The sequence below is a fragment of the Aythya ferina genome, assembly GCF_964211825.1.
Source record: "Aythya ferina genome assembly, chromosome: 2".
Lineage (NCBI taxonomy): Eukaryota > Metazoa > Chordata > Aves > Anseriformes > Anatidae > Aythya > Aythya ferina.
In genome coordinates, this window is record NC_140297.1 from 21,525,949 (window position 1) to 21,545,272 (window position 19,324).

General features: G+C 37.4%; 1 protein-coding gene across 2 annotated transcripts in view; it reads right to left on the minus strand.

Moving 5' to 3' along the window:
- Positions 1-10,706: 10,706 nt before the first annotated feature.
- Positions 10,707-19,324, minus strand: part of LOC311431471 (macrophage mannose receptor 1-like) — a 33,727-nt gene continuing 25,109 nt past the window's right edge. For both annotated transcript variants that reach the window (XM_084508971.1, XM_084508972.1), the window contains 6 exons: positions 18,711-18,876; positions 17,222-17,374; positions 16,439-16,555; positions 14,826-14,993; positions 14,147-14,188; positions 10,707-13,724 (listed from right to left, as the gene is read on the minus strand). In XM_084508971.1, the coding sequence (XP_084365097.1) occupies positions 13,480-13,724; positions 14,147-14,188; positions 14,826-14,993; positions 16,439-16,555; positions 17,222-17,374; positions 18,711-18,876 (891 nt within the window). In that variant the 3' untranslated portion in view covers positions 10,707-13,479. The remainder of the gene's footprint in view (positions 13,725-14,146; positions 14,189-14,825; positions 14,994-16,438; positions 16,556-17,221; positions 17,375-18,710; positions 18,877-19,324) is intronic.

Here is a 19,324-nt window from a genome sequence, read left to right on the forward strand (position 1 = left end):
TAGCCACTTCATCAGACCTTCACTCCTTGTGAAGTGTTTCACTTCATGTGTTTGGTATCAGCCCAGCCTGATTTCATAGAGAATTTGTAGGGATTTCCAAGGCTAAAACATCTCTACACCTTGCTTAAGCATACTCCAAATTAACACCTCAATTCTCTATATGGCCACTTTGTTAATTCATAAAACCATAAGCAGTCTTCTGTTTTCAAGGCTCCTCTCTTATTTTTGTTATTCAAACTAAGAATACTATTTACTGTCTGTGACTTTTACACATCTGTTTTCTTTTTGTAACAAGAAACTCTTAAAAGAGAGAGAATACTTTTTAACTTTTTAAAACTTTTTTTTTTCTTTTCCTCGTAAAAGAATACCATAAACCCAGAAGGATGTGGAATAATTACATGAACTCCAAGGAGATGCTGGAGGAACCTAAACCAACGGAAGGAAGACTGGAGAAGGACACAATAGTGATCTGTGAAGTTGTAAAATGTCTCTATGTGGAAAATATATTACTCTACATATCTACTCAGGAAAGGACAAGAAGTACAGGAAAATAAACAATGGAATCAGTTTAGCAGAGGAGGGTGAGATACTAGGAAAAAAAAAATCTTTTCAATTAAGAATTAATTACTTGGACAGATTATTTAGTGAGAGACTTGGAAAAGGATTTGTCACCCATTTCAGATATGTATGAAAAATCACACCATTAATCTCTTCTGCTCCATCTCCTTCTGTTTGTGGCACTGGTAAGTCCCAGGGTTTCGACATGCAGTTCACTAAGTCTCAGGCAGTCACAGAACACAGGGAAAGACCATGACAACAGATGTGTGACTGCCACTGAGAAGCTGTCATGGGTGCCCCCTCCACTGTGGTGGCCTCTCAGCTGCTTTACCAGGCCCATTGGGCACTAATGTTACCCTAGTTTGGGGGAAGAAGTTGGTTCTGCAGCTCCTCAGACCAATCATATAACTAAAGGGACACAGGATCAATTAAAAAAGCAAGCAAATGTGGTGAAAAACAAACTCAACCATCCTTTGCAATGTGAGTAAAATAAAAAAGATTTGGGGCTGGGCTTCACTGACAGCCTGAGTCCTTCTGCCATGGCCTGCAATGGCTTCACCGCATCTCATGACCAGCTGGGCAGGGCCACCCTCACCCCAGGAATAGGACTGAATCTGCCAGCTTTTGTACCGAACCGTTTCAAAACACAAATCCAACTGAAATATAGCCCTTTCTTTTCCCCCTTACTGTGCCAAAGCAGCTCAGAACAAGGTTACTCTAGCTACAGAGTGCATGGGAGGTAGGGGTGAGGCCCAAAAATCTCTGGTGTGAAGACCAAATCTTTAAGTCCCTCATGCAGTATTGGCCTTGGGCTCACAGGGGTTGGTGAGACCTACCCAAGCCTTCAATGGAGAGAAGAAGGAGCTGACTGCATGGAAACTTATTTTCCACAATTTTAGGGTGATAAAATTAGAGTGGCATACTAAAATGAGAGAGTAAACTGCAGAGCCAAAGTCATTACATACTGACAGATATCTGAGGGAACCAGTCCCAGCGCTGGGGCTGCAGGCAACATGTTTCAGGGATGGAAGGGCCCACATGGGAGGCTTGCACCCAAGGGTCATATCACAGCTGCCTAGCCCAATGACCCAAGAGCATTTGAACCTCAATATTTTGGCTGAGGTACAAAAGGCTAACGTATGCTCCATGACTGCTGATTTATAGATACACTCATCAACCTTTTGTACTACCCTTTAGCAGCTTCTCACTAACTGAACCTCAGTAACCATTAGAAATAATCAGCATACATCTTTGGACTATTGTTTAAATACACAGCTCGTGTAAGAAAAATTAACTTGTCCAGTCGTATTTCCTGGATATCAGTATATAGTTCTAAAAATAACTGGAAAAATCCCTGTTCTTTATATTATCTTTGTGATTGGTATTGTTTTCTTCCCATGCTTTATCACTTTTTCCTTCCATATTAAAAAATAAAATAAAATAAAATGCTTTCCAGAAAGAAATGTTTCAAAATATTTTCCATGGGATAATACTTCTATTTTCTACACCTTTTAAATCTTTTCTTTTTATGTTAGCTCTCTACCATATCTAAGTGTGGGATTTGACTTGAATATATGAGAAACTAATTGAAGCAGAAAGGTTGGCAGAAAGATGTATTTAAAGCTGTTTTCTTCCCCCACTAACTGTAGATTGATGAGGTCCAAAGCTTCATATTAAATATTAAATAACAATGGTTTATGTCAGCTGAAAAAAGTCCGTATGTCAGCTAGCTGCCCAACACTGATCCATGCCCTGACCAATCTGTCCGTCCATATGGAGGTGGGAGAGTTGTAGTAATTCAAGTTTCTTCTTTCTTCATCAGCCTGAAAAGAAGACTCTGTCATTAGTCCTTTCTTCACACACCTGCCATCTGCAATTGTATCATACCTATTTTCTGGAAGAGGAAGGAAATTCCATAATTAACAGCAGAGAAGACAAAGACAGCAGACATTCACATGAGCTGTTACCAAAGGATTTTTTTAACTATGAAATGATAAAAAGATCTGTAGGGCTCTTTTTTTTGTTGTTGTTGTTTTGTTTTGTTTTGTTTTTGTTTTCCTTTTTTTTCCTACTTTTATTTCCTGGGCAGTTACACACAGGAGAGTTCCTATAAAGAGTGAAAGGAACTCTGTGAGCTGCTCTAAGGAATGACTTTAATCTGAAATGGTTTCCAGATTTCTGTGTTATGAGGGGCATCTAAATCTATCACAGTTCTTCCAGGCATATTCTGAGCATTGCGATATCACTGCAATGCAATTTATTCTTCTGTGATGCCTTTTTGGGGTTTGAATTCACAACCGTCTGGGAACAGAAGATGTTTTGCCTAAGGCGCAGCTATCAGTGCAGTTTACCTACTTCTCAGGACTGTCTAATGTATTAGTTTACTTAGCCTGACCTTACCCTGGGCACACAACTTTGGTCACTCTATGCAGAATTGTCTGTTTTGGGGAAAGGCACCTAACCCATACCTAAAGCAATCCATATTTAGGCAGCCAGGGATCTGAGCTTCACTAATGAGCCTGAAAAGAGCTGCAGCGGTTATGGTCGTATTTTCAATTTATGGTTCAGAATTGCAGGACAAGTGCTGATCATGAGCACACAGTTAGACCAGCCTCCCTCTTGCCTTTTCTCTTTCTCTCTCATCTACTCCTTGCTACACGGACAAGAGATGAGAGATGGAGAGTGTCCTCAGATAAGATAAACTGGGCACTTTGGGAACTTTGAAGAAGTGTAGCTTCAACTTCTTTTACTTACTGTTGGTCTTCCTCAAACATCTCAGTCGTTACAAACAAGATGGACAGTAACCTGCAGCCACTGGCTATACGTAGAAACATGCATTTGACAAACAACTGTGAAATGAGCTGGTGGTCTCCAAGCAGATTTCCATGAACAAACCAGAATCACTACAGTGATTAAGAAAATTTTGTACTGCACAAAGCTGCCCTGATTTTCAACTTATCCGGACACAGGAAAAGTGTAGTCTTTCTGTTCCTACACCTGCACTTATGCAACTTATCAGGCCCTCCTCCCTTCCAGGCAAACCACACATCCTGTAACTCCCACACCTGCATAAAAAGATGGTGTTGCAAAGTCTAACTGACATCCATAAAAATGTTTTCAGCTCCTCGAATATAAGGCCTCATGTCATGACACTTAGAATTACAGAATTGCTCAGCTGACCTGAAATATCTGTAGAAAGCTGGTAAGCCTTGGCCAAAACTTTAGATTCGAACCACAGCCAGTTCCCTACTAAAGGACTATCCAAGGCAACATACTCTGCAGCCAATGTCTTCAATTAACACTTATCTCTAAACACACATCTAAGTAGGCACTTCATCAAGAAATACATTTGCAGATGCTATTTGTATCTGTAAACATTCGCTGCATGTATGGGGTGCTTTGAACTTAGCTGAATTTCCATATTTCCAAAGCCAATGTGCATGCAAAATCAGTTTGGGCTCCTGCCCACATTTTTAGAAATCTTGCCCTTTTTGTTGGCAGCAGCACAGTCTATCAAACGTAAGTCTGTTTTGGAAAGCTTCAGTGAAGAATTCATTTTCTTGTTATTTTGCATGAGACAGTGTCACTGCATTCATGAACATAATTCTTCACATAAAACAAATGCTTGCACTATTTAAAGTACTTTTCACTTCAGTAATATTTTGTCAGCTGCTTCACTATATAAACATATAAACACCTGAAGATGGGCAAGGAGTTGCAAGATCATTTCTTATACCATGAACATTGATTAGCTCTGCAAAAGATGTGCACAACATTGCATAAAACAGTATGGATTAAAGATCAAAACGAAACATGATATGTGGGCTGCAGAACAACTCCATGCATTATTTTCAAAACTGTATATAGCTTTATATAGCTTTTTTAAAAATAAAAATAAATAAAAAATAAAAATAAATAAACTATTATTATTATTGTTATTGTTATTATTATTTGATTAGCCTTAGCACTTTAAGAATTGGCTGGAGTACTCAGAAACATGTACAATTCTCAGTAAACTCTACCTTATAAAGGATAGGGTTTCAGCATATCAAAAAACAGCATGAGGAAAAAGAGGAACCAAAGAATTCAGGCATAACCTAAATTTCTAGAAAGGAAAAGACAGGTATCACAGTCAAGCTCTAAGGAAAGAAAGGTAATTAAGATTATGTAGAATGGGAAGGTGTACTGACAGCACGTTTATGGACAAATTTTGTGCTATTTTAAATGTTAACTATTCAGATAATAGCAAAATGAGAACTTAATAAGTTATTAACTGAAATTAAAGAGTGCCCATGAAGAGGCATTACTGCAGAGCTGCCTATCCTGTGAGTGGATGATGCATATGTCCCTCACCCACACCAGCAAGCGTTCTCCCAGAGGGTGTTTTAGGCCCAGTTTTGCATGTACAGCATTCAAGTGACCGTTCCCACAAGGCAGTTTGGATGCAGCCACTGCCAGCCTTGTCTGCAGCAACCACAAGTTTATTACTGGCATACATCTGGACCACTCTAGCCCAGCTGTCCCAAGGAGCTGGTGACATTAAAAAGCACACAGACATTATTAATAAATAAGCTTTGGATATGTTGCCTGGGGACATGTGAAATCACTATAATTGTCAGAAACTTTATAAGATGATTTTATATCTGTCAGCAGCTGCTTAGTTTTAGCTGACACTGCCTTTGGGCAGGACTTTTTCAGTTCCCTGTTTCTATTATGAATATGATAAAGGGTTCATATTGGTAGAATATATACATCTCTAAGATCTTTAACCTTTAAATTATATCATGCTGCCTAACACTTACCATGGCATTATATGGAATAAAATCCTTTCACGTTTTTCTTTCAGTCATGTCCAGAACAAAAGAGAGTATGTTTATCCTAAATTCTAAAATAAGATTTTTTTGGAGCTTAAAAACCTGAAGTGATACACAGAACAGAGCTAGTGTGACATGAAAATGACAGATCACAGTACAAGAACAAAATGTGTTTTTGTATGAAAGATTTATATACCGATTTTTTATGACTATGAAGTGAAATGCAATGTTATCAGCTAAGAGCCTGACATTTCCAGCACTACAAAAGATTTTCACAGATGCTGTGTATTCAGAATTATAATTGCTATTCTTGAAGTTATCTAGATGAACTTCACAATTTGACTCTCTCTGAGTGATGTTACTACTGTGTACAGGCTAGAATAGGTGGGTAACTGCTTCACATAGCGTGTGGGTTTCACAATATTTATCCCAGGATTAAGCTTAGATAAGACTCAATATCCTGTAACATAATCATAGGGATAGTTTTTCGGTTAGCATGCAAACTGTAAAACTGCTCAGGCAAAATGAACAATTTCTTCCAGGAGAAAAGCACTTTGTTTTTGACTGTTCATAGTACAAGTACCTTCATCCATCAGAAGCTTTATTTACTTGTCATGGAATGATATTCCTTTTTTTTTTTTTTCTTTCTTTCTTTTTAATGACAAAAATATTCTCTAATCAATCTCTCAGAAGCAATTTCATTTAGATTACTGTGTATGACTGAAGTCTGTCAGGGCTTTGTTACTTCTTGAGAGTAAGAAGAACTACTTACTGCTACTGATCTCATGAAGATGTATCAATGACATTATGCTTCTTCTGAATGCTTTAGACAAGTGCAAAGATCATCTTTGACTATGGGAAAGAATGATATCTTTGAAGTTCTGAAAAATCTAATTTCTAGACTTCTGAAACTAATGCTACTTCTACATGCTCAGTTGAAAATCAGGCCTCCTTGACTGGAATCTGATTTTAAAATCAGTAATATTTCCTGGTATATTTTCTACAAAAAATAGTATGGTAAAATGTATGTTCAACCCATAATTAATTAATTTGAAGTCTATATGAGATCAAGTTTGAAGAGTCTTGATTTTAGACAGACAAGAGATATAACAATCTCAGTTATAACTTCAGCAATATTTTCTTGAATTTCTGTAGTTAATTTTATTAGATGTCAATAAATACAAGCATATTTTGGTGTCTTTTTAGATCATTAATAGGACATCCGTCTATCTTTAGGTGTAAGTTCTCAAGCCAGCTCACTCACCATAACTTTCAGATACTACTTAGAATATTTAAATCTTCACTTACAACAAATTATATAGTTTTAAAAAAAAAAAAAAAAGCTGCAAACTTAATTATTGCAATGACTCACTATATTTCAGATCACAAAAATGCTAGAGATGTCATCTTGAAGTAATAATTATATTTAAATCAATCAGAAAGGTCTCCTACATAGTTAGAAAACCATAAAATAAAACAGCTCTTCAATAGCCTTATATATGTAGTTATGTAGTTTTGAAGAGAGATTTTGTGTTGTTGCACATTAGGCTTCCACAGAATGCTGAGATGCTAAATATTCCCACTGAATTATTATTAAAAAAATAGGAATAAAACACTTATGACTTCTAGAGTGTGTAAGTGTTTTCTCTTCTCCCCACCCCAATCTATGATGATAATTTATCTAGATTGCAGGATCAACCAAAATCCTTTAATTACTCATAGGCATTGAAAATATGGGAGCATCAGCTCAGCTTTCCATATTGGTTGAAATAGTAATCATGGCCATAGAAGAGAATCCAGAAAATGCAGGTAAGAAAGTACCAGTGATCCCTAACAGGTAAAGATATATGTATTTTGAAATTAATATTCTTTTATAACCAGACCTCTCGTTTGCTACATAAAAGTTGCTTGCTTTAAACCATTGGTAGAAACTATAGATTTGACAGTGTTGCCCCAAAAGGGCTCTTGTATGAGCCCTGCCCTGAACAATCCAGGATATGGCTTCACTGCCAAGCTGCTCTGAGCAAAATGTTGTGCAGCAGACTGGGAATAGATCCTTGCACATCTGCAATCTTGATAAGCACTCCCCTCAGTGGCAAATAAAAGGTGCTGCAGCTTTTTAGGGCATCAGCATCTTGAGGAAGCCACTTATGGTCTGCACAGCAGATCCAGTTATCTGAGCTGGCCCAGAGCCACCTTGTTCCCATCTGTAAGCCAATGCCTTGTGACCAGGTTAATCTGTGTTAATCAGTGAGAAGGCTGCCACATGAACCATGCCTTCACACCTCTTGCACCTGAAGGGGCTGCATACATCCATACCTGCTCTCATTGGCAAACTCACGTAGCAGAATGACACTCACTTTCTGTCAAGAGCCTAATCAAGAGCAGACCGTGAGCTTGAATGGACAGACAGCTTTCCCAGAAACATGGTAAAAAATTTAAGAATATTTTAAAGCATGAGTTAAATAATTATTTTACCCCACTACTATCTCTGATCATTTTTTAGCATTCACTGAGCTGCATGGGGTTTTTCCCATACTAGATCTTTAGCTCATATTATGTACAAACAAATTCATGAAATAGACTGGTTATTGTAGGTATGATTACAAAGTTCTGGCATTCTTTATCAGTAACTGCATTTATTGCTCAAATTGGCATTAAAGCTGTTGTTTCATTTCAGGTATTTTTAAATACAAAATTCTATAAGGACTATTTTTACTAATATTTAGAAGAGACATATTTCTTCATTTTCTTGGCACTTACAGTTCCTGATGAAGCCCAAACACTGATGCAGAGAGTGATGCAGGAAACATCCATAAACTAAAATGCAGAATGAACTTCATAAAGAGTACATAGTATCTGGCTTTTGAAATTAAATACAAAACTGAGGACTATTGTGCAAGGAAGGACTGATCAGAGAAAGTTTCCTCTAATGAAACCAACAGTAAAGGATAATATATATGTATAAGTACCACTTTTCTTCATGAAAAGGTGTGACTCAGGGTTGTATTTCTTAAAACTCAAAATAAACTCTGATTTAACCAGCATAGTCTGCCATGGGGATACTTACAAAAAGAGAAGTATATTTTCATGAAAAATGCTTTCTTTTTAAAGTTGTCAACTGAGAAACTGTGAGTCAAGCTATGTTGGCATGAGCCAGGGAATTCAGCAAGATTATGGAATGTCTTTAAATGTGAGGGAGAAAACAATAGGCCTCTTCAGAGGATTTCTACCAGAAATTCTCCAGAATTCTACCCTCTTATGACCATTAGAAAGTCTTATAATATTTTGACACTCTGCAAGCTATGCTACACTGCCCAAAGCTGTTCATCCTGTCAGGCATTTAATAGGCAGGTGTTGTTAGAATAGAAATGGAAATTCTGGAATTGTAAGGAAAACATAAAGGACTGCTGTCAGAAATTGTTATGATACATGTGAAGTTTCAGAACATCCAAAAAGATTCCAAAGAAAGAAAAGATAATTAAGTATGCTGAAGAAATACTAAATGCTTTTCTATTTCAATACTGTTGTTTTTTTTTGTTTTGTTTTGTTTTGTTTCCTCTGCTGGCTTATTTATATAGCAAAATTTTGTATCATAATTCACTGAGGGTATTTCTAGCCTGTTGTTAAGTCTCTATGTGGATTTTTTTCCTGTTCCATGCAAATCATAGTATATCACCTCACATTTATTGCACATTAAAAATTGTCTATTTGAGGATTTACAATGGACTTTCCTACCTGCCTCCTCATGGCTGATTCATCCTTCTCATTCCCTCCACTGAACACAGGACTCATACACCAAATACACCTTTTCTCCTCCCCGTTCATCTTGCTCTCTCCCCACCCAGCAGGTAGAACCCAAACTGGCCAGATCTTGTAGGTGAAATTACCAGCAACTTTTCCTCAGATCAAGCATGTCCCAGGACACCAAATGTGTTGCAAAAAAGCCCACACAATTTCTCTATACCTCTCTAGGAGAAATCTGTTCCTTGACATCACTCCAGAGACTTCCCCACAAATTTACTTTCTGTTTCTCTCACAAAAGCCCTGGTTTCTACTAGTACTAAAGACTCCCTCCCAGTGTCAACTCTGTTACGATGCTACAGAGTGCTACCCCCAACCTGTGCACACTCACTGCTCTCAATGAAGAAGCCATCTCTTCATCATTCCGGATGGCTCTGCCCTCTGAAAACATCAGGAGCCAGTGCAAGGTATGGAGGGAGCCTCCCTTCCCCAGCTGTGGCCTTTCCAAAGAACATAGAGTACTCAGGCAAATTGGGAACAAACACAAATATATCTTGGGTAGCTCCTGCTTAAAGCATGCTCATTCCCCCTGTTGCTTCTCCATAACCAGGAGTCTTCCAATGCCATTGCAGTAACAAAACAACCCTTGAACTCTCTGCACTCCAGCATTTCCAACATCCCTGCCATGCCAAGACACTGGGACTGGCCAGCCTTGCTTGGCTCTCCCAGCTGGTCAGATCCATCCTCTTATCAACCCAAGTCTACGTTTCTCACTGCATGTACTCCTCTTCTTCCCATTACTGAACATTACTTCCTCCCACCTCTGGAAGCTCTGTCCCATCATTAGCCACTTCTGGTGGACCATGGAACAGATAACCCTACAAGTATGTTCCTGAGCATTGACTACAAAGGAGAGTTATGTCAACAAGTTCTGAAAGTAGGTTAAATTAATTTCATCTAACTGCTCGAGTGAGAAGGCTGGATAAAAAAATACAGTATAACACTCACGTTGTGTGAATTCTCCTGAAATGGGAGTAAATATTTTCTCAGAGGAACCAGAACTTTTAAGCATATTCTTAAAACATTTTAAATGACATTATTTATCAAATATCATATTAAAAGTTGTGCCCCATAGAACATCCGAGAAGGAGGAAGGCTGGATATGTCAGATAACCGCACAGCAGAGAAGAGAGAAAATGAACCCAAACTTTTCCTGTGTCCATTTATGGTGACATCAGGGAAAGTTTATGCTTATGGAGCAGTTCAAACCTGCAAAATCTGCCTCTTGCCCACTGGAATCTCACCTGAAGGCACAAATTAATTTCACAACTGTCTATCTATTCAGTACAGCACATGAACAATGTTAAACTACACTATCTTTTATTGAGGCAAACTTTCAAATGTCAGGAATAAAGAAACAGTGAGACGTTCTTTCATGGGATGGCAAAGACAAATCACTACTAGAATTTAAGAACATGGTAGACTAAGAAAAATAGGTGGTTATTTTGAGTACAGAACCTTAAGATTCCCATCTCTCCTTTCTGTTATGTTACATTTAGGATAAATTGTTCTATTTAAGAAGACACAAACTTTTACTTATAACCAACCTTTCAATGACTATTTAATGAATCAAAGTAGAACAAAAACTTATTTACATGTATTTCATATACAAGTAAAATATTTTAATTTAAACATGATTAAAAATTGTCAAAAGATTACAATATTTTAAAATGTCAAATTAAATATATTCTTGAGACTACGATCTTTGAGTCATTTGATTGTTTATGTTTGGCACCAAAAGAAAATGAAAATGTTTAAAATATTTTTACATATAGGAACCAACTGTTTATTTTCAAGCTTTCTGAACACAGAGGATACACTCGTATAAAATGCAGTGCTATCAGCTCAGTCCTGATGGAAGTCTGGAATTAAATTTACAGGACTGAATCAGACTTTGACAGGGAAAATTCAGTGAGAAATTATGAAAGCCTTTCTAATAACAAGCTTCATTAGACTTTGAAAAAAAAAAAAAAATGGCCTAAAAAGGTACAAAATCTTCACTGGTATTGGAGATATCAAGAACAAATTTTACACAGTTTTGTCAGCTGTGTATTAAGTACCCTGCCCGTTCTCCCCCTTTCCTTTGAAATTCCTATTCTGTTATTTAAATGAGAACGTATTTCTATTCACAATACACTCATACTTCTTATCATAGCTGATCATTCAATGCATTCAATTCAACTTTATAAGTTATATAAAGAGGAAAATGTGTTTATTCAGGTAAGACTGGAATTTTACAAAAGACCAACAGAATAAGATTTAATAATACTTTTGTGATGAGATACTCTGAAGTATTGTATCATTCCTATATTACAGGTATGTGCTGTAGAATTAAATATCCCAGTATGAGAATGCATGCTATCTGCATTTTGGAGCTTTCTGACCTGAATTTATACAACACCGACCCAAAGAAAAATCAAATCTGAATGAGGTTATTGAAAGGCCAAGGATCCAAAGATAGCTTTTCCATCTTCAAGGACAACCTCCTTAAACTTCAAGAATGGTTTCTCCCAATATGCAAGACACAAAGTAGGCAGGGCAGCAAGCAGGCCTAGCCCCATGGGGAGTTTCTGATTGAGCTGAAACTCAAAGAGCTCAAAGTGTATGGAAGGTGAAAAAGGCAACAAGCTTCCAAGAACACAAGTAGGGACATGTCCTGGACACACTGGAACAGAACGAGGAAAGCTAAAGCTCAACTGGGTTTCAAACTAGGGTAACACAAAGGATTTCTGTGGGTACCTCAGCAGCAAAAGGAACATGCAAGCCCATAGCTGAATGGGGCAGGAGACCTGCAAGACATACGGCTGAAGTATTCAATGCTATCAACCATTTCTCACACTTCCCAGGTCTCTAGTTAGCAGCAGATATTAGGGAAGAACAGTACAACCCACGGTGCAGAAGGATTGAGTTAGGGATGAGGTTAGCTGTACCTATAGACGTCCACAGGACCTGAGGGAATGTATCTGAGGATACCGAGAGAGTTGGCTGTGGTCACAGGGCATCTGCACTCTGTCACCTCTGATAAGTCACGGTGACTGCACCAGTGACTGGAAAAGTCAGATATCACACCTTCAAAACAGGAATGATGAAGGATTTGGGAGCTACAGTGTAGTCAGCCTCTCCTCAGTCCTTGGGAAAATTATGGAACAATTCTCTTGGAAGTGATTTCCAGGAACAAAACAGACAAAAAAGGGGGAATGGAAAGAGCCAGAACTCAGTTATAAAGGGCAAATTATGCCTGGCCAAACCAATTACTTCCTATAACAAAATTATTATCTGCAGTCCCCAGAAAAGGAAGTAAGTAGTGAATGTCATTTACCTTGATCTCAGCAGGACTTTCAAAATCCTCCGTCTTAATATAGTGGGTCGACTGCAAGTTGGGTGAAAAACTGCTTGGCCCAGCAGGTCTAAAGGGTAATATATTGTCAATGATTTGAAGTGTATCCTGCACCTGAAGGGGTATGACTCCATGAAGCAGTAAGTGCTGGAACTGGATGGTGGAAAAATTAAGGGTCTAGCTGAGGGCCACTGAGAGGAGTAGGGAACTTGATATATAGGTATGTGGTAACAGTAAGAATCTGAAAGAGCAGGGAGAATAAGTTAAGGGGAGACCTGAGTCTTGTATTAAACTATAAGGGGGTTAGAGAAAAGATGCAGCCAAAATTTTCACAGAGGTGTGCAGTCTTTTGCTGTGCAAAAGTGAAAAGGCAAGGGAAATTCAAATGTGGAAAGCCATCTTCAGCAAGAGTGTGGATAAGCATGGGAGCTGGCTCCCTAGCTGGGGTGGGGAGCTGGTCCTGCTTCAAGCAGGGATGTGCGCAAAGTGAGCTGGGAGATCCCATCCGACCCATGCAATTCTGCCAGCCTGTGATCAGTCAGTGGACATCAGTAGTGACATTTTCAGGATTTCTACAGATCTGGAATTACTTTTTGGAGACTGTTAAGACATTTATTCTCACAATTGCCTGTGACGAGTATGGGTCTCCTCATTCCCCAAAGTGATGCAGGACCCATACAGAGACTGGAACAGCCCGAGTGTTCCTTTACACAGCGTAGCTCCAGGGTCATAAGCATGTCCTACAGTCCTGCCAGGTAATACTGTCTGAGAGCAGATCCAGAGTGTTGCAAGATTGTTTATTCCTGCTAGTACATAAGGCAAGAAGCAACCTGTGCAAAATGAACTAGAGTTTCCATAGAAGAAAATCACTTTAACTTAAGAATTCTGACATTCCAGTGCTTTAATTCATTTCCAAATCAGTCCTTAGTATGAAACAGTAATTCATTTCCAAGTTTGTCCTGATTATTAAACCATTGCCTGTTCATTTTCTTCAATATTGGTCACAAGACACCTTGATTCATGAGTTCCAGGGTCAGCATCGCCACAGTATATAGTATTGTCAAAACTGGCTGTAATTGTTTTCTGTTCTTGTCTTTTCTTATAGAAAAAATAGACTGTAAGGCCAGTTCCTGCTAGCAGTAGGAAGATCAGTATAACAATCATCACACTTAAACTATGTGAGGATGAAGCAGCAGCTTCTCTTTTTGATGCTATGAAAAACAAAACAGAACAGTTACCACAAATGAACAGAGACTGCTATTGTGTACAACAAACATTTTCCTGTGTAAACCAGCTGGGTGAACTATAAAAGTACAGAACAATCATAACCACACTTAAAATCAACACCCAGTCTCAATGGGCAGAGCAAAATTGGGCTCAATCTGTCCTACATTTCTTTTAAAAGTAGCATTATATTGTACCCCACTTTATTCAGAAAATAACAAAAATATCAATAAGCCACCCAGTTTGAAAGAAAAAATTCTTTTTTTCAACAAGTTTAAAATAAAATCATCAGTGATAGTTAGATGGGTATTTCAATGAAACTCATCTAGAGGCAATTTTACTTGTAAATAATGAATGCATATAAATTTATTGAAATTTCTTTTTAATATGCTTATAAAAAACAACCTACCTTTATTGATGGATGAATCATGGGTTGGTTCAACTTCAATAACTTTAAAATTAAAATATGGATATATTATACAATGTTCACAAACAACCATTCAAAGACTAAGTACACAGTATATAGTTATTACTTTGTGTTCCTATTAGATTTTACATAATACAGATTAATAATATATGAAAGCATTTTCCCTGAGAATTCACAATAATTTAATCAAGTATTCTTATTTAAAATGTTTGTTATAACAACCCCAAACTTTTGTCTCACTGTTAATTGCTTTGAGCACTTTTACTGTTCAAAGTTTTCACACCTTCATGGCACCCATCCTTCACATAAAGGAATTCAATGTTTTATACTTGAAAAACATTTTTACATATGAAAACATTTAAGATATACTTTTGTTTTCCTCCCTCCCTTGCTTGTGATTCAGTCAATTCCATGCAGGTCTGGCTGGCTGGGTCTTACAAAGCTTGTGAATTACTCCATTGACAACATGTGGAGAACAAACAAACAAAAAAAATCCCCAACATTATTCTTCTGTTCTTAACAAAAGTTACTCTTGGCTTTAATACAGAGGCACATGCATCAACATCAACACATAAAAAGTACCCAGTGTATGATCAGTTTGACCAGCTATATGTTAACTGCTACTTCTAAAATAACACGGTAAACATAAATCAGAACTTACTTTTGGGGATTTTGCAAATAAAATTCTGGTCAACGGAGCAGTAATAGTTCCTCCAGGTTCCACTTGAGACATCCATATCAACACAGTGTTCATCAAAAATTACTGTAGGCTCTCCTTTCTCCCAGTTGACATATTCTACCACACTTCTGTCTGCCCATAACCATTCCCCTAAAATTAAGAGTATTAAATTGTAAGTGAATGAAGTAGGGAATCAGTTCTAGTCTACCAGGCCCAATGACATTGCATACCAAATTTATTATTGATTAATCTATCATCACAGAGGATTCACTTTTCACTCTTTTAACAGTCAGAGGTGTTCAGATGGGAATGCACAAAATGTAATGCTCATATGCTGTACACAGACAAAGTTAACTCCATTACCCTCCAGGGCCATGGCTGTTAACAAAGAAAGAAAGAAATGCCCAAGCTGCCTGAGGACTTTCAGCTGAAGTCTGTGCCCAGAACCCACCTATTGTGTTTTTTTCAGAAAAGCAGAGTGCCCACATGAGCCATGCTCTGCTGTTTAAGGATCCAGATTGCTCAGAAAATTTTCTTTACTTGTGGATCCAAGATCACTGAATAATCAATTGCCTTTGCAGTCTGAATCAGATCTCTTTAATAATAACTTTTTGATCATCTCCTGCTGAGGGCCATCAAGCAGAAATAATTGCCATCTCTGCTCCCTCAGGGTGTGCTTTCATGTCAGGATATCCTATCTGCTCACTGCCACCTGAGTACCACCATCTCCATCCCACTGTCTGCAGCTGCACTTTCCTTTGCCTCTGCTTTCACTGGCATGTAGCAATGTGGAAAGGTAGTGGGCCAGGTCAGGAAAAAAAAACACTTCTTCTGTATTGTTAGTTTTCAGTGAGAACAGATCAGCCTGGCCAACCATGCTACAAGGTGCCCACCATTGCTGATGGGGAGGGACAGAGACTTGGGCAGCCACAGCCAAGGCCAGAGCAGCCCACTTGTTCTGGAGACCTACCTTCAAAGCCTGCTGTGAAAAACAGGATTAGGATTATAATTATACAGAAAACATTATTAAATTTGTTTTTACCAACATTTTGAATGAGAAATTTTGAACTGCATTTCCAAATAAATAGCTGAAATATTTTTGGATGAAAGCAAAAAGTTCCACCAAAAATTTATGAAGAAAAAGATTTAAAAGAATAGATTAAGAAATATTGCTAGGCAGTTTGTGAGTTGCTATTCTGCTATTCTCTGTTTTGTTTAGAAATAAATTTCAGTTAAAAGCTGCCTCAGTTCTCAATTGTTAGACTTTTTTTTTTTTTTAAGACTAACTCTGGCTGTCAAGCAATTTTAGTAAGTAAGCAGTTAGTAAGCAGTTTAGTTAGTAAGCAGTGCTAAGCTAGAATCTTTTACAGACTGAACTATACTCCAACTACGATAAAGATACAAAAAAAATATAGGCCTGTATCTGGCATATATTGTAAGTATTTTAGCTGAAAAGCTATTAAACACTTAACAGTTGATTTCTTTGTTTAATCATTTAATATTTAACATATTAGTATTTAATGTTAGTGTTACTTAGAATTCTCCTGTTTAGTTAGTATTTATTTTCATCTCACTATGCATTTTGAAATAATTACCATCAATATTTTTGAATAATCCTATCCAAAACCTTCTGAAGTCACTTGCAAGTGGAGACAGGTACAGTAAAAGGAAGTTCAGTTCAGCTGGATCTTCTATGGAAACTAGAGAAGCACCTAAGATATAAATTAAATATTACATATAATTTCAGCAATATTTTCCACTATAAATTATTTACCTCAGTAAAAAAAACATGATATGATTCATGATCAGATTTTTCATATAGTAGAGAGGCTTGAGAGTAAATTTGCTTAAGCTTAGAATTGATATACACACATAAATCTACACATTATCTCTTGGTTCTGGATTTAAAAATAAAAAAAAATAATAAAAATAAAAGTCCCTCCCAAGGTCCAGGACATGTTTATATATTTCTACCTTTTATGAGCTGTCTTCAACCTGATAGGGACTGCAACAAATTGAGACCAAGAATACAAACACTCTACAAACAAGGGTAGGAACTTCAGATGAGGAAGAAAAGACAAAATGCAGAACAGACATCAAAAAGGTCAGATAAAGCAAACAAGAAAATCAACGTGGTGATGGATTGAAAAGGGAGGCATAAGTGAAAAAGACAAGTGGACACTTTCAAGCCACCTACCCTAATGGGCAATCAAAAAAGGATTAAAACCTACCCACATTGGTCTCTGAGATGCTTGAATTTTTACAAGAACTAGTGGAAAAATGGAACAATAAGCCAAAAATGAAATTTAGACTGCAACCTGTCACATTATTCTGGGCACAAACAACCTTTAAAATTGACTAATAAAAAAGGCACTTACCCATCTGAATACACATCATGGAAGCATCAGGCCAGCTTTCTTCGGAAGTGGTGTGGACATAGTAGCAATGGCCACGGAAGGGAATCCAAGATCTACCACGCTTTGGTTCAGGACACTTTCCAGGAAGCTGTGGTGGTTCACTAGGGATTAACTCTGTTAAGGAGAGACAGATTTCAGTAGGGCTGTAGAAGACAAGGGTAACATACTGCTGCACCACGTATCAGTCTGGTCATTTTGACAGTGATTCCAGTAAAAGAATATTCCATAGGCTCAACTAATAATAAAATAAATAAATAAATAAATAAATAAATAACAGGACTAATCATGGTAAAATAGTAATGTATTCTGGATGGGGCTGTTCTCTGACATGCTAAAGAAGGCTTACTGGAATCTAACTGCAATTGTCTTCATCTAGGCAATTTAAAACTTCAAAACTTACAAAAAAGAATTAGTCAGTATGCCTAAAGTATCTCAAAGCCACCACCACATGGGGATGGGTTCTCAAAGTGCCATTCGTTCATTGCTGAGGTGTGCTTTGCAGCATTCAGATTTCCTATGTTTTTTAAGTATTTTTTGTTCTCCTGCGAATACAGCCACCAAGCAGCACCCTTCTAAGAAATGCAAGAGTGAGGAATGATGAAAAGAGAAGGCACAATGAGCAATACTCCACAGCAGCAGAAGCATGCATGGTATTGGGCATAGCTGGACTGTATTGGTCTGGTTACACTGCCAGTGGCTTGCATCCAGCTGTTTTGTAGCAAGGTCACAGAATCTGTCTGTATCTGTCCCTGTACATACATCTTAAACTATGTAAAAGTAGAAAGAGCAACTTATTGAATGACATGATTAAAGGCAAAGTAGAGCTTAAATGAGCAAAACATTTACAGTGAAGTCTGGTAAAGTGATCATAAATTCCATACATAATTTAAAACATATTTGATAATTAGGTATAATATTTGAACCCCTATGGTACTTCAGTAAAAGTACTTCAAGCAAAATTTCCCAGGACTTTATACTTTTCATAAATATAAATTCATCAGTTTGGATGTTTCCATATTTGTCTACCTCCTGGTCCTCTTTCCATCTGCACTTATTGGTTCTGCAAAGTGAAGTTTCTTATCTCCCAATATTACAGAAGATTATTTGAAATGTAAAATATATTAATGTATTTACGGTTGGGTTAAGGTTGACCAATTCTGCAATCCCTGACAAATAAGGATGAAGAAAATATCCACTTGTGGCATGAAATGTTGCAGTTGACTTTATTATGTGCACGTATTGACTGGCCTGGGAAATGAAATGTGAAGGTCTTTGGAAATCGTTCAAGACAGACTGGATCTAGGTGTTCTTCCTTAACAAAAGCAATAGTTTATAACAAAGCATAAAACTTCTCTCACAATCATTGTGTATGTGCAAAACCTAAATTCAAATAAAGAGAAGAATTTAAATTCCAGCCTCCCTAATCACATTTCTCCTACTGATAACCTACCATCAGATTGTTTACAAACAGATAAAAATGTTTCATTGCAAGATGCTGTCTTCCAAAAACCGTCCAGATCTAGATAGGCACAGGCTCTGTTTTTATTTGGCTCTCCACTGGCCCAGTTATGATACCTGCTCCTCCTTCTATCTGACCACATGTAACGGCCACGAGTCTAAAAGCAAATGACAATAAAGATTATGTCACATACATGAATTAGGTTAAAAGAATATTAAGATTGCTTGCAGGTATGTAAAAGATAGGACAGGTCAGAATCATAGTTTCCTGCACATACTTTATTATTCCTCTGTCATGATTATATAAAAGTCTGGTCCAAGCTTCCACTCTCTACAGTGGATCTTACAGTAAGATACAGTGATCTTCCTGACATTTGTTCACTATTCAACCTGCATTGTTCAATTCACACCATCTGGCTTGTGCAGTAAAGGGACAAAGAGCCTTGTGGTAACAAATATAAATATGTCACAGAAAAAAGTATCAATGGACTCCACATACACACAGAGATCAAATAAAGATTGCAGATAAACTATTCCTAGCTTTCCTCTAACACAAGCTCTTCTATATTAAAAAAAAAAAAAAAGCAGAAGTTCCACTCAAACAAG